The sequence below is a fragment of the Oncorhynchus keta genome, chromosome 30, assembly GCF_023373465.1.
Source record: "Oncorhynchus keta strain PuntledgeMale-10-30-2019 chromosome 30, Oket_V2, whole genome shotgun sequence".
NCBI classification, from domain to species: domain Eukaryota; kingdom Metazoa; phylum Chordata; class Actinopteri; order Salmoniformes; family Salmonidae; genus Oncorhynchus; species Oncorhynchus keta.
In genome coordinates, this window is record NC_068450.1 from 16,982,630 (window position 1) to 17,006,581 (window position 23,952).

The 23,952-nt window shown below is 50.9% G+C and overlaps 1 protein-coding gene and 1 long non-coding RNA gene across 2 annotated transcripts in view; one reads left to right on the forward strand and one right to left on the reverse strand.

Moving 5' to 3' along the window:
- The window catches only part of LOC118374652 (ankyrin repeat and KH domain-containing protein 1-like), a 78,200-nt gene that overhangs the window by 38,738 nt on the left and 15,510 nt on the right, over positions 1–23,952 (forward strand). The window contains 25 exon segments of the mRNA XM_052487935.1: positions 2,910–3,065; positions 3,681–3,762; positions 3,946–4,137; positions 4,620–4,729; positions 5,310–5,397; positions 5,838–5,965; positions 6,811–6,954; positions 7,073–7,178; positions 9,061–9,338; positions 9,841–10,137; positions 13,096–13,534; positions 15,641–15,690; positions 15,693–15,779; positions 15,923–16,034; positions 16,236–16,381; positions 16,541–16,683; positions 16,893–17,106; positions 17,291–17,466; positions 17,630–17,792; positions 17,970–18,065; positions 18,211–18,520; positions 18,722–18,918; positions 22,101–22,393; positions 23,322–23,474; positions 23,803–23,952. Coding sequence (XP_052343895.1) covers positions 2,910–3,065; positions 3,681–3,762; positions 3,946–4,137; positions 4,620–4,729; positions 5,310–5,397; positions 5,838–5,965; positions 6,811–6,954; positions 7,073–7,178; positions 9,061–9,338; positions 9,841–10,137; positions 13,096–13,534; positions 15,641–15,690; positions 15,693–15,779; positions 15,923–16,034; positions 16,236–16,381; positions 16,541–16,683; positions 16,893–17,106; positions 17,291–17,466; positions 17,630–17,792; positions 17,970–18,065; positions 18,211–18,520; positions 18,722–18,918; positions 22,101–22,393; positions 23,322–23,474; positions 23,803–23,952 — 4,310 coding nt within the window.
- LOC127913944 (uncharacterized) lies at positions 13,571–15,594 on the reverse strand. The gene is made up of 3 exons (XR_008087346.1): positions 15,294–15,594; positions 14,815–15,090; positions 13,571–13,685 (listed from the first exon to the last, which is right to left on the reverse strand). It is a non-coding gene; the product is annotated as an uncharacterized LOC127913944 (long non-coding RNA).

Genomic DNA, 23,952 nt, shown 5'->3' on the forward strand with positions numbered 1-23,952 from the left:
ACATATGACCCAACACACAGCCCTCTCTCTCCCTGCATGGTGAACATATGACCCAACACACATCCCCTCTCTCCCTGCATGGTGAACATATGACCCAACACACAGCCCCTCTCTCTCCCTGCATGGTGAACATATGACCCAACACACATCCCTTCTCTCTCCCTGCATGGTGAACATATGACCCAACACACAGCCCCTCTCTCTCCTGCATGGTGAACATATGACCCAACACACATCCCTTCTCTCTCCCTGCATGGTGAACATATGACCCAACACACATCCCCTCTCTCCCTGCATGGTGAACATATGACCCAACACACATCCCCTCTCTCTCCCTGCATGGTGAACATATGACCCAACACACATCCCCTCTCTCTCCTGCATGGTGAACATATGACCCAACACACAGCCCTCTCTCTCCCTGCATGGTGAACATATGACCCAACACACATCCCTTCTCTCTCCCTGCATGGTGAACATATGACCCAACACACAGCCCCCTCTCTCCCTGCATGGTGAACATATGACCCAACACACATCCCCTCTCTCCCTGCATGGTGAACATATGACCCAACACACAGCCCCTCTCTCTCCCTGCATGGTGAACATATGACCCAACACACATCCCCTCTCTCTCCCTGCATGGTGAACATATGACCCAACACACATCCCCTCTCTCTCCCTGCATGGTGAACATATGACCCAACACACAGCCCCTCTCTCTCCCTGCATGGTGAACATATGACCCAACACACATCCCCTCTCTCTCCCTGCATGGTGAACATATTACCCAACACACATCCCTTCTCTCTCCCTGCATGGTGAACATATGACCCAACACACAGCCCCTCTCTCTCCCTGCATGGTGAACATATGACCCAACACACATCCCCTCTCTCTCCCTGCATGGTGAACATATGACCCAACACACAGCCCCTCTCTCCCTGCATGGTGAACATATGACCCAACACACATCCCTTCTCTCTCCCTGCATGGTGAACATATTACCCAACACACATCCCCTCTCTCTCCCTGCATGGTGAACATATGACCCAACACACAGCCCCTCTCTCTCCCTGCATGGTGAACATATGACCCAACACACATCCCTTCTCTCCCTGCATGGTGAACATATTACCCAACACACATCCTCTCTCTCCCTGCATGGTGAACATATTACCCAACACACAGCCCCTCTCTCTCCCTGCATGGTGAACATATGACCCAACACACAGCCCCTCTCTCCCTGCATGGTGAACATATGACCCAACACACATCCCCTCTCTCCCTGCATGGTGAACATATGACCCAACACACATCCCCTCTCTCCCTGCATGGTGAACATATGACCCAACACACATCCCCTCTCTCCCTGCATGGTGAACATATGACCCAACACACATCCCCTCCTCTCTCCCTGCATGGTGAACATATGACCCAACACACATCCCCTCTCTCCCTGCATGGTGAACATATGACCCAACACACATCCCCCTCTCTCCCTGCATGGTGAACATATGACCCAACACACATCCCCTCTCTCTCCCTGCATGGTGAACATATTACCCAACACACAGCTCCCCTCTCTCCCTGCATGGTGAACATATGACCCAACACACATCCCTTCTCTCTCCCTGCATGGTGAACATATGACCCAACACACATCCCCTCTCTCTCCCTGCATGGTGAACATATGACCCAACACACATCCCTCTCTCTCCCTGCATGGTGAGCATATGACCCAACACACATCCCCCTCTCTCCCTGCATGGTGAACATATGACCCAACACACAGCCTCTCTCTCTCCCTGCATGGTGAACATATGACCCAACACACAGCCTCTCTCTCCCTGCATGGTGAACATATGACCCAACACACATCCCCTCTCTCCCTGCATGGTGAACATATGACCCAACACACATCCCTTCTCTCCCTGCATGGTGAACATATTACCCAACACACATCCCCTCTCTCTCCCTGCATGGTGAACATATGACCCAACACACATCCCCCTCTCTCCCTGCATGGTGAACATATGACCCAACACACATCCCTTCTCTCTCCCTGCATGGTGAACATATGACCCAACACACATCCCCTCTCTCTCCCTGCATGGTGAACATATGACCCAACACACAGCCCCCTCTCTCCCTGCATGGTGAACATATGACCCAACACACATCCCCCTCTCTCCCTGCATGGTGAACATATGACCCAACACACAGCCCCTCTCTCCCTGCATGGTGAACATATGACCCAACACACATCCCTTCTCTCTCCCTGCATGGTGAACATATGACCCAACACACAGCCCCTCTCTCTCCCTGCATGGTGAACATATGACCCAACACACATCCCCTCTCTCTCCCTGCATGGTGAACATATGACCCAACACACATCCCCTCTCTCTCCCTGCATGGTGAACATATGACCCAACACACATCCCCTCTCTCTCCCTGCATGGTGAACATATGACCCAACACACATCCCTTCTCTCTCCCTGCATGGTGAACATATGACCCAACACACAGCCCCTCTCTCTCCCTGCATGGTGAACATATGACCCAACACACATCCCCTCTCTCTCCCTGCATGGTGAACATATGACCCAACACACATCCCCTCTCTCTCCCTGCATGGTGAACATATGACCCAACACACATCCCCTCTCTCTCCCTGCATGGTGAACATATGACCCAACACACATCCCCTCTCTCTCCCTGCATGGTGAACATATGACCCAACACACAGCCCCTCTCTCTCCCTGCATGGTGAACATATGACCCAACACACATCCCCTCTCTCCTCTCTCCCTGCTTGTGTGTGAGAATGTGTGTGTAACTCTGTGTCATAACCAACTCAGGTGCTTATGTTGTCCCTGTGTGTGTGTGTGCTCTTCCTGTCCCAGGATGGGCATGTGGAGGTGGCACGGCTGCTGTTGGACAGCGGGGCGCAGGTCAACATGCCAGCTGACTCCTTCGAGTCGCCCCTCACCCTGGCAGCCTGCGGCGGGCATGTGGATCTAGCAGCTCTGCTCATAGAGAGAGGGGCCAACCTAGAGGAGGTGAGTTGCAACACAGTCCTAAACCAGTGGATGTTTAAATGTGGGTGAAGGAGGGTTAGGGTCACACAGAGAGACAGCGAATCCCAAACCTGCTCTGAGGATCCTCCTTTGTCACACTGAGGGTGATGTCCAGAGAGTGGCGAGGGGCTTAGTAAATCCATCAGCTTCAGGACACACTCCTGACTTACTTCATGTTTCACTTTTAAATAATAAAACAAGCATGAAATTCAAATGAACAACCCCCCTGTTGTTTTACAAGATTTAACCCTCAGTAATAGTTGAATGTTTCATTTGGGGGTTATTTTTGTAGCTTTTACATGTCAACTCTCGACATCAGACAAACCAATGCACGTGTCATATAATTAGGCACGCCTCTCCATTATTTTGTGAAATTGCATAACTCAACGCACTGCCTTGTGGGATTCCACTTTGCTGTGGGAGCGGCAGGGTTGCAGGCTCAGTCGAAGTGCCTACTGGAGGGGTGAACTCGCCACTATGCCCTTGATCATTTTCACTCCTTCAGCTTTGGGTCACTTGTTCAAATAGGGGGGTGGTGAGGGGAAGTGGAGGTTTTGGGACTCAGTGTCCTGTAACTCTCTGTTTTAATGTCTCCAGGTGAATGATGAAGGTTACACTCCTCTGATGGAGGCAGCCAGAGAAGGTCATGAAGAGATGGTGGCCCTGCTACTGGCTCAGGGTAATCAACTGGAAGATAAATGGATACCTGCACACTGTTCAATGCTGTTGCATATATACGATGTTATTGTGTGCAATGAAGTGCTTTGTCAGGCCTGTTGGTGAGGGTCTCACTCCTAATATAGACACTTCTCGCTCTCTCTCGCGGTCTCTCGCGCTCTCTCGCGCTCTCCTCCCCCTCCAGGTGCGAACATCAACGCCCAGACGGAGGAGACCCAGGAAACAGCCCTGACGCTGTCCTGCTGTGGAGGGTTCCTGGAGGTGGCCGACTTCCTCATCAAGGCCGGGGCCGACATCGAGCTGGGCTGCTCCACGCCTCTCATGGAGGCTGCACAGGAGGGTCACCTAGAGCTGGTCAAATACCTCCTGACTGCAGGTACATAAACACCTGGAGCTGGTCAAACACCTCCTGACTGCAGGTACATAAACACCTGGAGCTGGTCAAACACCTCCTGACTGCAGGTACATAAACACCTGGAGCTGGTCAAACACCTCCCGACTGCAGGTACATAAACACCTGGAGCTGGTCAAACACCTCCCGACTGCAGGTACATAAACACCTGGAGCTGGTCAAATACCTCCCGACTGCAGGTACATAAACACCTGGAGCTGGTCAAACACCTCCCGACTGCAGGTACATAAACACCTCCCGACTGCAGGTACATAAACACCTGGAGCTGGTCAAATACTGAGGATTCTTTGTTTGATCTTTAGTATTTTTGTAGAGTACTTATGTGAGACTCCAGGCCTTAGCCTAGAAAACAGATGGCCGGTGAAGGTAAAATTGACAACTTCTACCTTTTTAACAGGGCTTGTTAGTTTTTTTGGTCTGCTCTGAACTCTGACCTCTCTCTATAGGGGCAAATGTGCACGCTACGACGGCGACAGGAGACACAGCGCTGACGTACGCGTGTGAGAACGGACACACTGATGTGGCCGACGTTCTACTGCAGACTGGAGCTGATCTGGTACACAAACACCTGTTATCTCTCTCACTCTGTCACCATCTCCCTGTGTTTTATCTCCACTGTTATCTCTCTCACTCTGTCACCATCTCCCTGTGTTTTATCTCCACTGTTATCTCTCTCACTCTGTCACCATCTCCCTGTGTTTTATCTCCACTGTTATCTCTCTCACTCTGTCACCATCTCCCTGTGTTTTATCTCCACTGTTATCTCTCTCACTCTGTCACCATCTCCCTGTGTTTTATCTCCACTGTTATCTCTCTCACTCTGTCACCATCTCCCTGTGTTTTATCTCCACTGTTATCTCTCTCACTCTGTCACCATCTCCCTGTGTTTTATCTCCACTGTTATCTATCTCTCTCTGTCACCATCTCCCTGTGTTTTATCTCCACTGTTATCTCTCTCACTCTGTCACCATCTCCCTGTGTTTTAAGGTTGGGGTTAGGCTTAGGGTTAGATTTAGGGGTTAAGGAAAATAGAATTTTGGATGGGAATAAATTATTTGGTCCCCACAAGGATAGCAATACAAAACTGTGTGTGTGTGGACCTCCTAAAATCCACTTCCTGTTTGTCTGTTCTCCAGGAGCATGAGTCTGAGGGGGGGAGGACACCCCTGATGAAGGCAGCCAGAGCAGGACACCTCTGCACCGTGCAGTTCCTCATCAGCAAGGGTGGGTTAGGTTAGACTGCATCTTTTTTTTTAAACCCTCTACAATGCCCTCGTTAAAATGATGTCCTACTATGGCAGCCACTGGAAGGAGTAGGTGATGTCAGTGACTGCTTTGCATAGCTGCTTTGGTGGTGGTTTCTGTGGGACTGAAAAAAACCAAGCTTGGGAACGTAAAATGTGTTTTACCAGGCCCCATGCTTTTAAAATAACGGTTTTGTTCCAGAATCTCCTTCGTTCCTCAATGTTGTTTTCTCGTTTTCGGTTCTGTTTCCTGAACTGATTCCAACCCCTGGTTCTAATAGTCTTTAGCTTAGACTGCATTAAAAAACAAGTAGAAGTCCCTTATATAGGATCTACATTCATTTTGAACTATTGTTGTTTTGAAACTATTGATTCTTAGAAGTGAATTTAAAGTGAAAGTTTCTTGTGTTTTGTGTCCAGGTGCTAATGTGAACAGAGCGACGGCTAACAAGGACCACACTGTGGTGTCTCTGGCCTGCGCTGGAGGACACCTGGCTGTGGTAGAGCTGCTGCTGACGCACGGAGCTGACCCCACACACAGACTGAAGGTAGAAAACACACACATACCCACCTGACCCCACACACAGACTGAAGGTAGAAAACACACACACATACCCACCTGACCCCACACACAGACTGAAGGTAGAAAACACACACACATCTGACCCCACACACAGACTGAAGGTAGAAAACACACACACACACCTGACCCCACACACAGACTGAAGGTAGAAAACACACACACACACCTGACCCCACACACAGACTGAAGTTAGAAAACACACACACACACCTGACCCCACACACAGACTGAAGTTAGAAAACACACACACACACACACACACCTTACCCCACACAGACTGAAGTTAGAAAACACACACACACCTGACCCCACACACAGACTGAAGTTAGAAAACACACACACACACACACCTGACCCCACACACAGACTGAAGTTAGAAAACACACACACACACACACACACACACACACACACACACACACACACACACACACACACACACACACACACACACACAGACACACACACACCTGACCCCACACAGACTGAAGTTAGAAAACACACACACACCTGACCCCACACAGACTGAAGTTAGAAAACACACACACACACACCTGACCCCACACAGACTGAAGTTAGAAAAACACACACACACACACACACACACACACACACACACACACACACACACACCTGACCCCACACACAGACTGAAGTTAGAAAACACACACACACCATCATCAAACAACACCATCAAACTCATAAGGAACCTGTTCATCTCAGCCATAGTAACAACAGTATCAGAATAGAAAAAGTGAACTTTGAAGCCTCATGTAGACTTACACTCACTTCCTGTTTCTCCTCCAATAGGACGGCTCGACAATGCTGATTGAAGCTGCTAAGGGCGGCCACACCAACGTGGTGTCCTACCTGCTAGACTTCCCTAACAACATCCTGTCTGTCCCCGCGCCCGACCTCTGCCAACTCACACCCCCCTCACAAGACCCCTCTCAGGTTAATGTTTGTCATGAAATAGTTTTATGCTATTGAAACAGGAAATGGTCAGCATGGAAATTGTGTTTAACTAGTTGTCAAAGTGGTTGATGTTTTACGACCACTCATCTATCCCCAGGTTCCTCGTGTCCCATTCCAGGCCCTGGCCATGGTGGTGCCCCCCCAGGAGCCAGACAGAGCCCCTTCCAACATCACCACACCCCCGCCACCTGTCACCAGCAAAGGTAAAACGGGGAGCCCTGGCCAGTTATGAACGGGGAGCCCTGGCCAGTTATGAACGGGGAGCCCTGGCCAGTTATGAACGGGGGGAGCCCTGGCCAGTTATGAACGGGGAGCCCTGGCCAGTTATGAACGGGGGGAGCCCTGGCCAGTTATGAACGGGGAGCCCTGGCCAGTTATGAACGGGGGAGCCCTGGCCAGTTATGAACGGGGGGAGCCCTGGCCAGTTATGAACGGGGGGAGCCCTGGCCAGTTATGAACGGGGGAGCCCTGGCCAGTTATGAACGGGGGAGCCCTGGCCAGTTATGAACGGGGGGAGCCCTGGCCAGTTATGAACGGGGGAGCCCTGGCCTGTTATGAACGGGGGAGCACTGGCCAGTTATGAACGGGGGGAGCCCTGGCCAGTTATGAACGGGGAGCCCTGGCCAGTTATGAACGGGGGAGCCCTGGCCAGTTATGAACGGGGGAGCCCTGGCCAGTTATGAACGGGGGGAGCCCTGGCCAGTTATGAACGGGGGGAGCCCTGGCCAGTTATGAACGGGGGAGCCCTGGCCAGTTATGAACGGGGAGCCCTGGCCAGTTATGAACGGGGGAGCCCTGGCCAGTTATGAACGGGGGAGCCCTGGCCAGTTATGAACGGGGGAGCCCTGGCCAGTTATGAACGGGGAGCCCTGGCCAGTTATGAACGGGGAGCCCTGGCCAGTTATGAACGGGGGGAGCCCTGGCCCGGCCAGTTATATCCTGAACAAAAATATAAAAGCAACATGCAACAATTTCCCAGATTTTACTGAGTTACAGTTCATATAAGGAAATCAGTCAAACTAAATAAATAAATTAGGTCCTAATCTATGGATTTCACATGACTGGGAATACAGATATGCATCTGTTGGTCACAGATGCATATAGGGGCGTGGTCAGAACCAGTCAGTATCTGGTGTGACCACCATTTGTCTCATGCAGCGCGACACATTTCCTTCACATAGAGTTGATCAGGCTGTTGATTGTGGCCTGTTGAATGTTGTCCCGCTCCTCTTCAATCGTGCAAAGTTGCTGTGTATTGGCGGGAACTGGAACATACTTTCGTACATGTCGATCCATAGCATCCCAAACATGCTTAATGGGAGACATGTCTGGTGAATATGCAGGGCATGGAAGAACTGGGACATTTTCAGCTTCCTGGAATTGTGTACATATCCTTGTGACATGGGGCTGTACATTATCATGCTGAAACATTAGGTGATGGAGGCAGATGAATGACAAGACAATGGGCCTCAGGATCTCATCACGGTGTCTCTGTGCATTCAAATTGCCATACACGTGGTTGTGAGGTCGGTTGGACGTAGTTCCAAATTCTCTAAAACGACGCTGGAGGCGGCTTATGGTAGAGAAATGTACACTCAGTTCTCTGGCAACAGATATGGTGGACATTCCTGCAGTCAGCATGCCAATTGCACGCTCCATCAAAACCTGAGACATCTGTGGCATTGTGTTGTGACAAAACTGCATATTTGTGGCCTTTTATTGTCCCTAGCACAAGGAGCACCTGTGTAATGATCATGCTGTTTCTTGATATGCCACACCTGTCAGGTGGATGGATTATCTTGGCAAAGGAGAAGTGCACATTAACAGGGATGTAAACCAATTTGTGCACAAAATTTGAGAGAAATTTGGTTTTTACGTGAATGGAACATTTCTGGGATAATTTATTTCAGCTCATGAAACATGTTGCGTTTTATATTTTGGTTCAGTATACATATCGAAAGTGTCTAACGATGACGTGACTTCAACTGATGAGGAATTGACTTTATTGTAGTGTGACCTAATCTTCCTCTCATCCCTTTCTCCCTCAATCCTTCTCATCCCTCTTCCTCCATCCCTCCTCTGCAGGTTCATCCAAGCAGAGACACGCTGCCACCCCTTCCAGCCCCTCCAGTCCAGGGGGGGTACGTCCCGGCCCGGGTCCCGGGGATGCAGAGGCCTTGCCCCCCTTCCACCTGTGCCAGCCCCTGGAGTGTATCGTGGAGGAGACAGAGGGGAAGCTTAATGAGCTGGGCCAGAGGATCTCAGCCATAGAAAAGGCCCAGCTGCAGTCTCTGGAACTCATCCAGGGAGAGCCGCTCACCAAAGACAAGATCGAAGAGCTGAAGAAGAGCCGAGAGGAGCAGGTGAGAGCAGACGGATGATCATTCATAGGTATAGGAACACAGAGAGATCCTATTGAATTATTGATGAGGTCATATACCAGCGTTTCCCAAACTTGGTCCTGGGGACCCCAAGGGGTGCACGTTTTGTTTTTTGCCGGAGTAAAATGATTCAAATAATACATCTTTTTTCGAATCAGCTGTGTGGTGCTCGGGCAAAACCCAAAATGTGGACACTTTGGGGTCCCGAGGACCGAGCTTGGGAAACGCTGTCATAGACCCTCAATACAAGTAGGTATGGAAAGTCTTGTCAAAAAGAAATGTACAACCCAAAGCAAAAATTTGCATTTCTTATTCCAAGTAGTTTCGTCTCTGTTTTTTATAGATTTTATTTAGTTTTGTGCCTAATGAACACCACCTAGGTCTGATAGGATCTGATGGGTTGATGAAATCTCTCAACCAATGGATGAGCGAGACCTGAACATAGAACTATGGGTCTGATCCCCCCATGGCGTGTGTCCTCTAGGTCCAGAAGAAGAAGAAGATCCTGAAGGAGCTGCAGAAGGTGGAGCGCCAGCTGCAGTTGAAGACCCAGCAGCAGTTCACCAAAGAGTACATGGAGGCCAAGGGCCTGAAGGAAGAGCAGGAGGCAGGCCAGGGCCCGGGACCAGGGCCGGGGGAAGGGGCCAACACTATCATGCCTGGGGTCCTCACAGCAACAGCAACACCAGGGGTTAACACGCGCACACAGCCCGGGTCGGACACAGGGTCTGACGAGGAGAACAGAGAGGAGGAGGAAGAAGAAGAAGAGGATGATGAGGAGGTTAGGAGTTGTTGGCGGTGGTCTGTTATTTCTGACTAGTTAAAAGTTTCTGCTTTTCTGCTATTTTCCCCCTGGTGTCTAATAATATCAACCCTTGGTGTCTAATATCACCCCCCGGTGTCTAATAGAGACACAACTATCACCCCTGGTGTCTTATGGAGAAGCGACTGTCCCCCCCTGATAGTGTCTAATGGAGACGCGACTGTCGTCCCCCTGATAGTGTCTAATGGAGACGCGACTGTCGTCCCCCTGATAGTGTCTAATGGAGACGCGACTGTCGTCCCCCTGATAGTGTCTAATGGAGACGCGACTGTCGTCCCCCTGATAGTGTCTAATGGAGACGCGACTGTCGTCCCCCTGATAGTGTCTTATGGAGACGCGACTGTCGTCCCCCTGATAGTGTCTAATGGAGACGCGACTGTCGTCCCCCTGATAGTGTCTTAGAGAGACGCGACTGTCGTCCCCCTGATAGTGTCTAATGGAGACGCGACTGTCGTCCCCCTGATAGTCTCTAATGGAGACGCGACTGTCGTCCCCTGATAGTGTCTAATGGAGACGCGACTGTCGTCCCCCTGATAGTGTCTAATGGAGACGCGACTGTCGTCCCCCTGATAGTGTCTAATGGAGACGCGACTGTCGTCCCCCTGATAGTGTCTTATGGAGACGCGACTGTCGTCCCCCTGATAGTGTCTAATGGAGACGCGACTGTCGTCCCCCTGATAGTGTCTTAGAGAGACGCGACTGTCGTCCCCCTGTAGTGTCTTATGGAGACGCGACTGTCGTCCCCCTGATAGTGTCTTAGAGAGACGCGACTGTCGTCCCCTGATAGTGTCTTATGGAGACGCGACTGTCGTCCCCCTGATAGTGTCTTATGGAGACGCGACTGTCGTCCCCCTGATAGTGTCTTAGAGAGACGCGACTGTCGTCCCCCTGATAGTGTCTTATGGAGACGCGACTGTCGTCCCCCTGTGGTGTCTAATGGAGACGCGACTGTCCCCCCCCTGATAGTGTCTAATGGAGACGCGACTGTCCCCCCTGATAGTGTCTAATGGAGACGCGACTGTCCCCCTGATAGTGTCTAATGGAGACGCGACTGTCCCCCCCTGATAGTGTCTAATGGAGACGCGACTGTCGTCCCCCTGATAGTGTCTTATGGAGACGCGACTGTCGTACCCCTGATAGTGTCTTATGGAGACGCGACTTTCGTCCCCCTGATAGTGTCTTATGGAGACGCGACTGTCGTCCCCCTGATAGTGTCTTATGGAGACGTGACTGTCGTCCCCCTGATAGTGTCTTATGGAGACGCGACTGTCGTCCCCCTGATAGTCTCTGATGGAGACGCGACTGTCGTCCCCCTGATAGTCTCTGATGGAGACGCGACTGTCGTCCCCTGATAGTGTCTAATGGAGACGCGACTGTCGTCCCCCTGATAGTCTCTTAGAGAGACGCGACTGTCGTCCCCTGATAGTGTCTTATGGAGACGCGACTGTCGTCCCCCTGATAGTGTCTAATGGAGACGCGACTGTCGTCCCCCTGATAGTGTCTTATGGAGACGCGACTGTCGTCCCCCTGATAGTGTCTTATGGAGACGCGACTGTCGTCCCCCTGATAGTGTCTTATGGAGACGCGACTGTCGTCCCCCTGATAGTGTCTAATGGAGACGCGACTGTCGTCCCCCTGTAGTGTCTTATGGAGACGCGACTGTCGTCCCCCTGATAGTGTCTTATGGAGACGCGACTGTCGTCCCCCTGATAGTGTCTTATGGAGACGCGACTGTCGTCCCCCTGATAGTGTCTTATGGAGACGCGACTGTCGTCCCCCTGATAGTGTCTTATGGAGACGCGACTGTCGTCCCCCTGATAGTGTCTTATGGAGACGTGACTGTCGTCCCCCTGATAGTGTCTTATGGAGACGCGACTGTCGTCCCCCTGATAGTCTCTGATGGAGACGCGACTGTCGTCCCCCGATAGTGTTTTATGGAGACGCGACTGTCGTCCCCCTGATAGTGTCTAATGGAGACGTGACTGTCGTCCCCCTGATAGTGTCTTATGGAGACGCGACTGTCGTCCCCCTGATAGTGTCTAATGGATGGAGACGCGACTGTCGTCCCCCTGATAGTCTCTAATGGAGACGCGACTGTCGTCCCCCTGATAGTCTAATGGAGACGCGACTGTCGTCCCCTGATAGTCTCTTAGAGAGACGCGACTGTCGTCCCCTGATAGTCTCTTAGAGAGACGCGACTGTCGTCCCCTGATAGTGTCTAATGGAGACGCGACTGTCGTCCCCTGATAGTGTCTAACGGAGACGCGACTGTCGCCCCCTGATAGTGTCTTATGGAGACGCGACTGTCGTCCCCCTGATAGTCTCTTAGAGAGACGCGACTGTCGTCCCCCTGATAGTGTCTAATGGAGACGCGACTGTCGTCCCCCTGATAGTGTCTAATGGAGACGCGACTGTCGTCCCCCTGATAGTGTCTAATGGAGACGCGACTGTCGTCCCCCTGATAGTGTCTAATGGAGACGCGACTGTCGTCCCCCTGATAGTGTCTAATGGAGACGCGACTGTCGTCCCCCTGATAGTGTCTAATGGAGACGCGACTGTCGTCCCCCTGATAGTGTCTAATGGAGACGCGACTGTCGTCCCCCTGATAGTGTCTAATGGAGACGCGACTGTCGTCCCCCTGATAGTGTCTAATGGAGACGCGACTGTCGTCCCCCTGATAGTGTCTTATGGAGACGCGACTGTCGTCCCCCTGATGGTGTCTAATGGAGACGCGACTGTCGTCCCCCTGATAGTGTCTAATGGAGACGCGACTGTCGTCCCCCTGATAGTGTCTAATGGAGACGCGACTGTCGTCCCCCTGATATTGTCTAATCATAATTTATCCTGACTGAAGTTGTCCTGATCACATTCCTGCTGTGTTTTGAGATCCGTTTCTTTTAGATGCTTAATTTGTAGAAGTTTGCCTCATTCCTATTCCAGGATGACGAAGATGAGGAGGATGATGATGATGATGACGACGATGAGGTGGAAGATTACGCTAAACTACCCCAGGTGGACACCATCCTCTACAGGGATGGACAGCAGCCCCCCCTGCCCCCCTCGCCCTCACCCCATCCCCTATGCTCCCCCCACTCCCATCTCCACCCCCCTCCTCCCCCCCTCCAGACTGCCTTCGTACCCATCCAGCCCCTACCTGAGTACAGCCCGTGCCCAGCTGACTACCCCTGCCCTGGGAGTACCAGCCCTGAGCTGCAGAGGGTACTGGTGGGCCAGCAGATGCTGGGTCAAGGTCAGGGGTTAGGACCAGGGATGGTAGGGCAGCAGGCCCCAGACGGACTCATGGTGGCTTCGCCCGCTCAGACGCTTACAGACACGCTGGATGACATCATGGCAGGTGAGTGTTCTACCTGCTGTGGGTGGGTGCAGCGTAGCGTGGTCTTACAGCTGTTCTACCTGCTGTGGGTGGGTGCAGCGTAGCGTGGTCTTACAGCTGTTCTACCTGCTGTGGGTGGGTGCAGCGTAGCGTGGTCTTACAGCTGTTCTACCTGCTGTGGGTGGGTGCAGCGTAGCGTGGCCTTACAGCTGTTCTACCTGCTGTGGGTGGGTGCAGCAGCGTGGCCTTACAGCTGTTCTACCTGCTGTGGGTGTGGGTGGCCTTACAGCTGTTCTACCTGCTGTGGGTGGGTGCAGCGTAGCGTGGTCTTACAGCTGTTCTACCCTGTGGGTGGGTGCAGCGTACAGCTGTTCTACCTGCTGTGGGTGGGTGCAGCGTAGCGTGGTCTTACAGCTGTTCTACCTGCTGTGGGTGGGTGCAGCTGGTACAGCTGTTCTACCTGCTGTGGGTGGGTGCAGCGTAGCGTGGTACAGCTGTTCTACCTGCTGTGGGTGGGTGCAGCGTAGCTTACAGCTGTTCTACCTGCTGTGGGTGGGTGCAGCGTAGCGTGGTCTTACAGCTGTTCTACCTGCTGTGGGTGGGTGCAGCGTAGCGTGGTCTTACAGCTGTTCTACCTGCTGTGGGTGGGTGCAGCGTAGCGTGGCGTACAGCTGTTCTACCTGCTGTGGGTGGGTGCAGCGTACAGCTGTTCTACCTGCTGTGGGTGGGTGCAGCGTAGCGTGGTCGTACAGCTGTTCTACCTGCTGTGGGTGCAGCGTAGCGTGGTCGTACAGCTGTTCTACCTGCTGTGGGTGGGTGCAGCGTAGCGTGGTCGTACAGCTGTTCTACCTGCTGTGGGTGGGTGCAGCGTAGCGTGGTCGTACAGCTGTTCTACCTGCTGTGGGTGGGTGCAGCGTAGCGTGGCCTTACAGCTGTTCTACCTGCTGTGGGTGGGTGCAGCGTAGCGTGGTCTTACAGCTGTTCTACCTGCTGTGGGTGGGTGCAGCGTAGCGTGGCCTTACAGCTGTTCTACCTGCTGTGGGTGGGTGCAGCGTAGCGTGGTCTTACAGCTGTTCTACCTGCTGTGGGTGGGTGCAGCGTAGCGTGGTCTTACAGCTGTTCTACCTGCTGTGGGTGGGTGCAGCGTAGCGTGGTCTTACAGCTGTTCTACCTGCTGTGGGTGGGTGCAGCGTAGCGTGGTCTTACAGCTGTTCTACCTGCTGTGGGTGGGTGCAGCGTAGCGTGGTCTTACAGCTGTTCTACCTGCTGGGTGGGTGCAGCGTGGGTTACAGCTGTTCTACCTGCTGTGGGTGGGTGCAGCGTAGCGTGGTCTTACAGCTGTTCTACCTGCTGTGGGTGGGTGCAGCGTAGCGTGGTCTTACAGCTGTTCTACCTGCTGTGGGTGGGTGCAGCGTAGCGTGGTCTTACAGCTGTTCTACCTGCTGTGGGTGGGTGCAGCGTAGCGTGGTCTTACAGCTGTTCTACCTGCTGTGGGTGGGTGCAGCGTAGCGTGGTCTTACAGCTGTTCTACCTGCTGTGGGTGGGTGCAGCGTAGCGTGGTCTTACAGCTGTTCTACCTGCTGTGGGTGGGTGCAGCGTTCTACCTGCTGTGGGTGGGTGCAGCGTCGTACAGCTGTTCTACCTGCTGTGGGTGGGTGCAGCGTAGCGTGGTCGTACAGCTGTTCTACCTGCTGTGGGTGGGTGCAGCGTAGCGTGGTCTTACAGCTGTTCTACCTGCTGTGGGTGGGTGCAGCGTAGCGTGGCCTTACAGCTGTTCTACCTGCTGTGGGTGGGTGCAGCGTAGCGTGGTCTTACAGCTGTTCTACCTGCTGTGGGTGGGTGCAGCGTAGCGTGGTCTTACAGCTGTTCTACCTGCTGTGGGTGGGTGCAGCGTAGCGTGGTCTTACAGCTGTTCTACCTGCTGTGGGTGGGTGCAGCGTAGCGTGGTCTTACAGCTGTTCTACCTGCTGTGGGTGGGTGCATCTCAACTCTTAACTTATTTCCTCCTTAGAATACTCCCTGTCTCCTTTTCTTCAACTGCACTGATTTGAAAGAACAGTACTGATGAACAAATTCCTCAGAAGGCCTGAAAAGTAACAGATACTTTCCCTTTCTCTGTTCCAGCAGCGGTGGGCAGCAGAGTACCCATGTTGAACACTACAACGTCTCCAACCCCCTGTCTGACCCCCTGTCACAGACCCCCTCCAATATGGGCTCACCCCCCTCCCCACTGCCCCTCTACCCCTCTGTGGACATCGACGCACACGTAAGCCACTGTTCACACACACGCTGTGGATATCGATGCTCATGTACTGTAAAGTCAATGGTCACACACACACACACATTCAAGACTGAGAGACACACCTACACACAGCGTTGTTGTAAATGTGTGTGTCCCTCTCCTTTCAGACGGAGAGTAACCATGACACTGCGCTGACGCTGGCATGTGCCGGAGGACACGAGGAGCTGGTGTCTGTTCTCATCGCGCGAGGAGCCAACATCGAGCATCGCGACAAGAAGGGTAACACACACAAAGTTACTGTTCATTCTAAATGTTAGTTGGGCCTGTATATCCGTCAGACATTTTATTTTCTGATTAATCAGGAATATTTTTTTCATACATCCAAGACAGGATTTATACAGTGTTCAAAGTGCTTCACATTGTATTGGGTGAATCTGTATATCTGGTTGTGACCCCCTCCTCTCCTCGTCCTCTGCCCAGGCTTCACCCCTCTGATCCTGGCTGCGACAGCGGGCCACGTAGGGGTGGTGGAGCTCCTTCTGGATAAAGGGGGTGACATAGAGGCCCAGTCGGAGAGAACCAAAGACACGCCCCTCTCCCTGGCCTGCTCAGGGGGACGACAAGAGGTACAGCAGAGCTCTGATTTAAATGTGTTTCTAGTGTGTAATTCTATGGTACACGCTCACTTCCTTTCTATGAATCACCACATTGAAACTAAATCAACTCTCCTTGAAATAGCATATAGAGAAAACAATAGACTTACATTTCCTTGTCTCCTCTCCTAGGTGGTGGAGTTGTTGCTGTTTCGAGGAGCTAATAAAGAACATCGTAACGTGTCAGACTACACCCCTTTGAGCCTGGCGGCGTCTGGAGGCTACGTCAACATCATCAAGATCCTCCTCAACGCCGGCTCAGAGATCAACTCCAGGTACGGGACGGGACCAACGTCTTTTCTTTTAACTGATACCACTACTTTCCCAGGTCTTCAACAAATACATGTATTTATGAAATAGCATCTCTTACATCAGAAAAGTGCACTGGGTTGTTTAAATGAATGATGACTGCATCTTTGGTAGTGAAAGTCCCTCGCGTCTCTCACTAATTGATCAAATCCTCCCTCGATCTTTCTGTCTCCAGGACGGGCAGTAAGCTGGGCATCTCTCCCCTGATGCTGGCAGCGATGAACGGTCACGTCCCTGCGGTGAAGCTGCTGCTGGACATGGGCTCTGACATCAACGCTCAGATCGAGACCAACAGGAACACGGCTCTGACTCTGGCCTGCTTCCAGGGCCGGGCTGAGGTGGTCAGTCTGCTGCTGGACCGCAAGGCCAACGTAGAGCACAGAGCCAAGGTGAGGAGACAGAACCGGTCACGGCCCATATTATAGCAGTATATCAAGTCCAGAGTTTGTTACATATAGGCTCTGGTGAATCCTAACTAGAGAATTGTCACTCCAACTGTCAGTGCCTGACTAAGTGTTTGAGGGATTGGCCCCATATTGTAAATGTGATGTTGACCTCCCCCTCCCCTGGTAGACTGGTCTGACCCCTCTAATGGAGGCAGCGTCGGGGGGCTATGCTGAGGTGGGCCGGGTGCTGCTGGATAAAGGGGCTGACGTCAACGCCCCTCCTGTCCCCTCGTCCCGAGACACAGCCCTCACCATCGCTGCAGACAAAGGCCACTACAAGTTCTGTGAGCTGCTCATCAACAGGTGGGCATTAAACCAACTTATCAATCATTCTGAATGAATCAAGGTCTTTGTCTGAGTGTTCATTTTGAAGCCAGGAATTTCCCTAAAAGGTAATGTTTTGATTCTCTCGTTCATCTTTTTATCCTGTGTTTATCTCTTGTCCCTGTTTTCCTCCGTTGTCCAGGGGGGCTCACATTGATGTTCGCAACAAGAAGGGGAACACACCTCTGTGGCTGGCGGCCAACGGCGGCCATTTTGACGTGGTTCAGCTGCTGGTGCAGGCCGGGGCCGACGTAGACGCTGCAGACAACCGCAAGATCACACCGCTCATGGCTGCCTTCCGTAAGGTAGGTCGTGTCGCAGGATGACCCTTCCCCTCTGCAACACCTGGCCCTCTCACTACCTAGTTCCAGTACCAGGTCCTACAGTCTTCCCCATACCTTTACTGCTCCCAGCCTGAAACAATATTGGCCAATTTTACAGGTGTCTTCCATTTTCTCTCTCCCCTTGTCTGTGTTTCTCAGGGTCATGTAAAGGTGGTTCAGTACCTGGTAAAGGAGGTCAATCAGTTCCCCTCAGACATTGAGTGTATGAGATACATCGCCACCATCGCTGACAAGGTAACACCACCACCGGTTTGGAATGGTCTATCTTTGAGCAAGTATGGCAGTGGGTTAGAAAGAGTTTTCCACTAACTCCACGAACTCTCTCCATCCCTCCCTCTCCATCCCTCCCTCCCTCTCTCTCCATCCCTCCCTCTCTCAGGAGTTGTTGAAGAAGTGCCATCAGTGCATGGAGACCATCGTCAAAGCCAAAGACCAGCAGGCTGCTGAAGCAAACAAGAACGCCAGCATTCTCCTCAAGGAGCTCGACCTGGAGAAGTCCAGAGAGGAGAGCAAGAAGCAGGCCCTGGCTGCCAAGAGAGAGAAACGCAAGGAGAAACGCAAGAAGAAGAAGGAGGAGCAGAAGAAAAAGCAGGAGGAGGAGGAGGAGGAGGAGGAGCAGGAGCAGAAGACAAACAAGGAGGAGGGGGAGGAGGACTATGAGATGCAGAAGCAGGATGACTCCGCTGAGGGTAAATTATATCTTGATTTCAATATCTATCTTGTTCCCAAAATACTGATTATTAACATTTGTTTGCTGTGGCTAGTTTAACAAAAGTGTAGATTGCAGTCAATCCTTTTCCGTAGACTGTTTTCAAAGTAAGGAAACACATGTCTATGTAATATTGTGGAACTGTCTCTGCAACTCTACATTCATCCCTCCTGCTCTTCAGAAGTGGACCCCCCCATCGACCCCCCCAGTGCGACCACTACCACCACAATCGGTATTCCCGCCACCTCGCCCTCCTTCAGCTCTGTGTTCGGCAAGAGGGCCAGTGTTGCCACGACGACCAGCACCAACCGCAAGAGCAAGAAGAACAAGACCAAGGACTCCTCCCCCAGCGAACCAATCATACGGCAGGACCCACAGGTAACTAACCAATCATACGGCAGGACCCACAGGTAACTAACCAATCAATCATACGGCAGGACCCACAGGTAACTAACTAACCAATCATACGGCAGGACCCACAGGTAACTAACCAATCAATCATACGGCAGGACCCACAGGTAACTAACTAACCAATCATACTGCAGGACCCACAGGTAACTAACTAACCAATCATACGTCAGGACCCACAGGTAACTAACTAACCAATCATACGTCAGGACCCACAGGTAACTAACTAACCAATCATACGTCAGGACCCACAGGTAACTAACTAACCAATCATACTGCAGGACCCACAGGTAACTAACTAACCAATCATACGGCAGGACCCACAGGTAACTAACTAACCAATCATACGTCAGGACCCACAGGTAACTAACTAACCAATCATACGTCAGGACCCACAGGTAACTAACTAACCAATCATACTGCAGGACCCACAGGTAACTAACTAACCAATCATACTGCAGGACCCACAGGTAACTAACTAACCAATCATACGGCAGGACCCACAGGTAACTAACTAACCAATCATACGTCAGGACCCACAGGTAACTAACTAACCAATCATACGTCAGGACCCACAGGTAACTAACTAACCAATCATACGTCAGGACCCACAGGTAACTAACTAACCAATCATACGGCAGGACCCACAGGTAACTAACTAACCAATCATACGGCAGGACCCACAGGTAACTAACTAACCAATCATACGGCAGGACCCACAGGTAACTAACTAACCAATCATACGGCAGGACCCACAGGTAACTAACTAACCAATCATACGGCAGGACCCACAGGTAAAAAACTAACCAATCATACGGCAGGACCCACAGGTAACTAACCAATCATACTGCAGGACCCACAGGTGGTTGGTTGTATTTAAAGTATAGATTCACATTTAGATTTTACACACACACACACACACACACACACACACACACACACACACACACACACACACACACACACACACACACACACACACACGCAGTACCAGTCAAAAGTTTGGACACTTGCTCATTCAAGGGTTTTGCTTTATTATTACTATTTTCTACATCAAAACTATGTAGTAACCCAAGTGTTAACAACTAAAAATATGTTTGAGATTTTAAGTAACCACCCTTTACCTTGATGACAGCTTTGCACACTCTTGGCATTCTCTCAACCAGCTTCATGAGGTAGTCACCTGGAATGCATTTCAATTAACAGGTGTGCCTTGTTAAAAGTTAATTTGTGTAATTTCTTTCTGTAATGCGTTTGAGCCAATCAGTTGTGTTGTGACAAGGTAGGGGGGTGTACAGAAGATAGCCCTATTTGGTAAAAGACCAAGTCCATATTATGGCAAGAAGAGCTCAAATAAGCGAAGAGGAACGACAGTCCATTACTTTAAGACATGAAGGTCAGTCAATCCGGAAAATGTCAAATTTAAAAGTTTCTTCAAGTGCAGTCGCAAAAAACATCAAGCACTATGATGAAACGGGCTCTCATTGGTAACGCCACAGGAAAGGAAGACCAGAGTTACCTCTGCTGCAGAGGATCAGTTCATTAGTTACCAGCCTCAGAAATTGCAGCCCAAATAAATGCTTCACAGAGTTCAAGTAACAGACACATCTCAACATCAACTGTTCAGAGGAGACTGCGTAGTCGGTTTGCTGCAAAGAAACCACTACTTAAGGACACCAATAATAAGAAGAGACTAGTTTGGGCCCAGAAACATGAGCAATGGACATTAGACTGGTGGAAATCTGTGCTTTGGTCTGATGGGTCCAAATTTGAGATATTTGGTTTAAACCGCCCTGTCTTTGTGAGACCGCGGTGTGAGTGAAAGGATGATATTTGCATGTGTGAGGAGGCGTTATGGTGTGGGAGTGCTTTGCTGGTGACACTGTCTGTGATTTATTTAGAATTCAAGGCACACTTAACCAGCATGGCTATCACAGCATTCTGCAGCGATTCGCCATTCCATCTGGTTTTCGCTTAGTGGGACTATCATTTATTTTTCAACAAGACAATGACCCAACACACCTCTAGGCTGTGTAAGGGCTATTTGACCAAGAAGGAGCGTGATGGAGTGCTACATCAGATGACCTGGCCTCCAAAATCATCAGACCTCAACCCAATTGAGATGGTTCGGGTTGAGTTGGACAGCAGAGTGAAGGAAAAGTAGCCAACAAGTGCTCAGCATATGTGGAAACTCCTTCAAGACTGTTAGAAAAGCATTATCGATTAAGCTGGTTGAGAGAATGCCAAGTGTGCAAAGCTGTCATCAAGGCAAAGGGTGGCAACTTTGAAGAATTGCTGACAGGTGTATAAAATCGAGCACACAGCAATGCAATCTCCATAGACAAACATTGGCAGTAGAATGTCCTTAATGAAGAGCTCTGACTTTCAACGTGACAAATCTGGGTTTGGCGGATGCTAGGAGAACACCACCTGCCCCAATGCATAGTGCCAACTGTATAGTTTGGTGGAGGAAGAATAATGGTCTGGTGCTGTTTTTCATGGTTGAGGCTTAGGTGCCTTGTTCCAGTGAATGGAAATCACTACAGCATACAATGACATTCTAGATTATTTTGTGCTTCCAACTTTGTGGCAACAGTTTTGGGAAGGCCCTTTCCTGTTTAAGCATGACAATGCCCCTGTGCATGAAGCGAGGTCCATGCAGAAAGGGTTTGTTGAGATCGATATAGAAGAATTTGACAGGCCTGCACAGAGCCCTGACCTCAACACCATCTAACACCCTTGGGATGAATTGGAATGCCGACTGAGCCCGGACTAAAAGCCCAACATCAGTGCCCGACTTCACTAATGCTTTTGCGGCTGAATGGAAGCAAGTCCCCGCAGCAATGTTCCAACATCTAGTGGAAAACCAGACAAGTGGAGGTTGTTATAGCAGCAAAGGGGGACCAACTCCATATTAATTTTGGAATAAGATGTTGTGGAATGAGGTGTTAGACGAGCAGGTGTCCACATACTGCTGGTCATGACTGTAAAATATAATGTAGAAAAATTAAATGATGAGTGAAGCCAGTGTTTTTTTAGTATTTTTCTGGGAGGCTGTAAATACATATTTCCTTTCACAATTCCACTGTCAAACAGTCAAAGCAAGTCAATCAAGGTGTCTAATCAGTGATAATTCAATCTCTGTCCAGCAGGTGGTGCTGGCACAACACAAGGCAAACAAGATCCATGGCGACCCGCGGGGCGGGGGTGCAGGGGGCACCAGCGACTCAGACCCCCTGGACAGCACCGACTGTGCCAGTGAGAGTAGCAGCAGTGGGGGCAAGAGCCAGGAGCTCAACTTCCTCCCTGACCTCTCCTCTTCTTCCTCTTCCTCTTCATCCTCTTCGTCCTCGGGCCCCTCTCACAGCCTGCAGCCAGGCCCAGAGAAGAGACACTGTCATCAGCTACACCCAGTCACCGTCTCCATCTCCAAACCTACACAGAAGTGAGTGACCTGCAGTACCTTTGGTTTGAGTTAGAACTGTAGTTTTCCTAAAGGAGCTGGTCAAGCACCACCAATCACACAGAACTGTAGTTTTCCTAAAGGAGCTGGTCAAGCACCACCAATCACACAGAACTGTAGTTTTCCTAAATGAGCTGGTCAAGCACCACCAATCACACAGAACTGTAGTTTTCCTAAAGGAGCTGGTCAAGCCCCACCAATCACACACAACTGTAGTTTTCCTAAAGGAGCTGGTCAAGCCCCACCAATCACACACAACTGTAGTTTTCCTAAAGGAGCTGGTCAAGCACCACCAATCACACAGAACTGTAGTTTTCCTAAAGGAGCTGGTCAAGCACCACCAATCACACAGAACTGTAGTTTTCCTAAAGGAGCTGGTCAAGCACCACCAATCACACAGAACTGTAGTTTTCCTAAAGGAGCTGGTCAAGCACCACCAATCACACAGAACTGTAGTTTTCCTAAAGGAGCTGGTCAAGCACCACCAATCACACAGAACTGTAGTTTTCCTAAAGGAGCTGGTCAAGCACCACCAATCACACAGAACTGTAGTTTTCCTAAAGGAGCTGGTCAAGCACCACCAATCACACAGAACTGTAGTTTTCCTAAAGGAGCTGGTCAAGCACCACCAATCACACAGAACTGTAGTTTTCCTAAAGGAGCTGGTCAAGCACCACCAATCACACAGAACTGTAGTTTTCCTAAAGGAGCTGGTCAAGCACCACCAATCACACAGAACTGTAGTTTTCCTAAAGGAGCTGGTCAAGCACCACCAATCACACAGAACTGTACATTTCTAATACAAGTATGTAGTTAAAAACAGCAACTGTATTAATTGTGAATCTGACCTTTTACCCCTTTCTCTCTTTCTCTCCCCCTCTCTCTCCCCCTCTGTCCCTCCCCCTATCAGAGCTCCAGACATTAGTGAGTTGACCCCCAGCAGTTCTGTACCGTCCCAGTTTAAGACCATGTCACTACCCGTCACATCCTCCAACAGCAAGAGCCTCACCAGCCCCAAGAGGGGACAGAAGAGAGAGGAGGGTTGGAAGGAGGTGGTGAGACGGTGGGTAGACACACATTCCATCTGGAAATGCTTCAAGTTAATCTATAGGTCATTTTAGGCCAGTGGTTTCCAACCGTCTTCGGTTACTGTAGCACCAGCTGAATTTTGCTCTGCCTGGAGTACCCCTGAAGTACCCCCTCGTGTATTTTATCAGTAGGCCTTTGGTCTCATGAGTCTTCTCGTCCCCCCTGTGGATAGGCCAGGTACCCCTGGTTGGGAACCATTGTTTTAGACAATGAGTAAGTTATCAGGCCTGTGGCTCCGCATGGATTTTGTGCTTTGGCCCGGTTCTAAACCCCATATGAATCTCTCTCTCTCTGGGCTGCAGGTCCAAGAAGCTGTCGGTCCCGGCCTCGGTGGTGTCGAGGATCATGGGTAGAGGAGGCTGCAACATCACAGCTATACAGGACGTGACGGGAGCACACATCGATGTGGACAAACAGAAAGACAAGAACGGAGAGAGAATGATCACCATCAG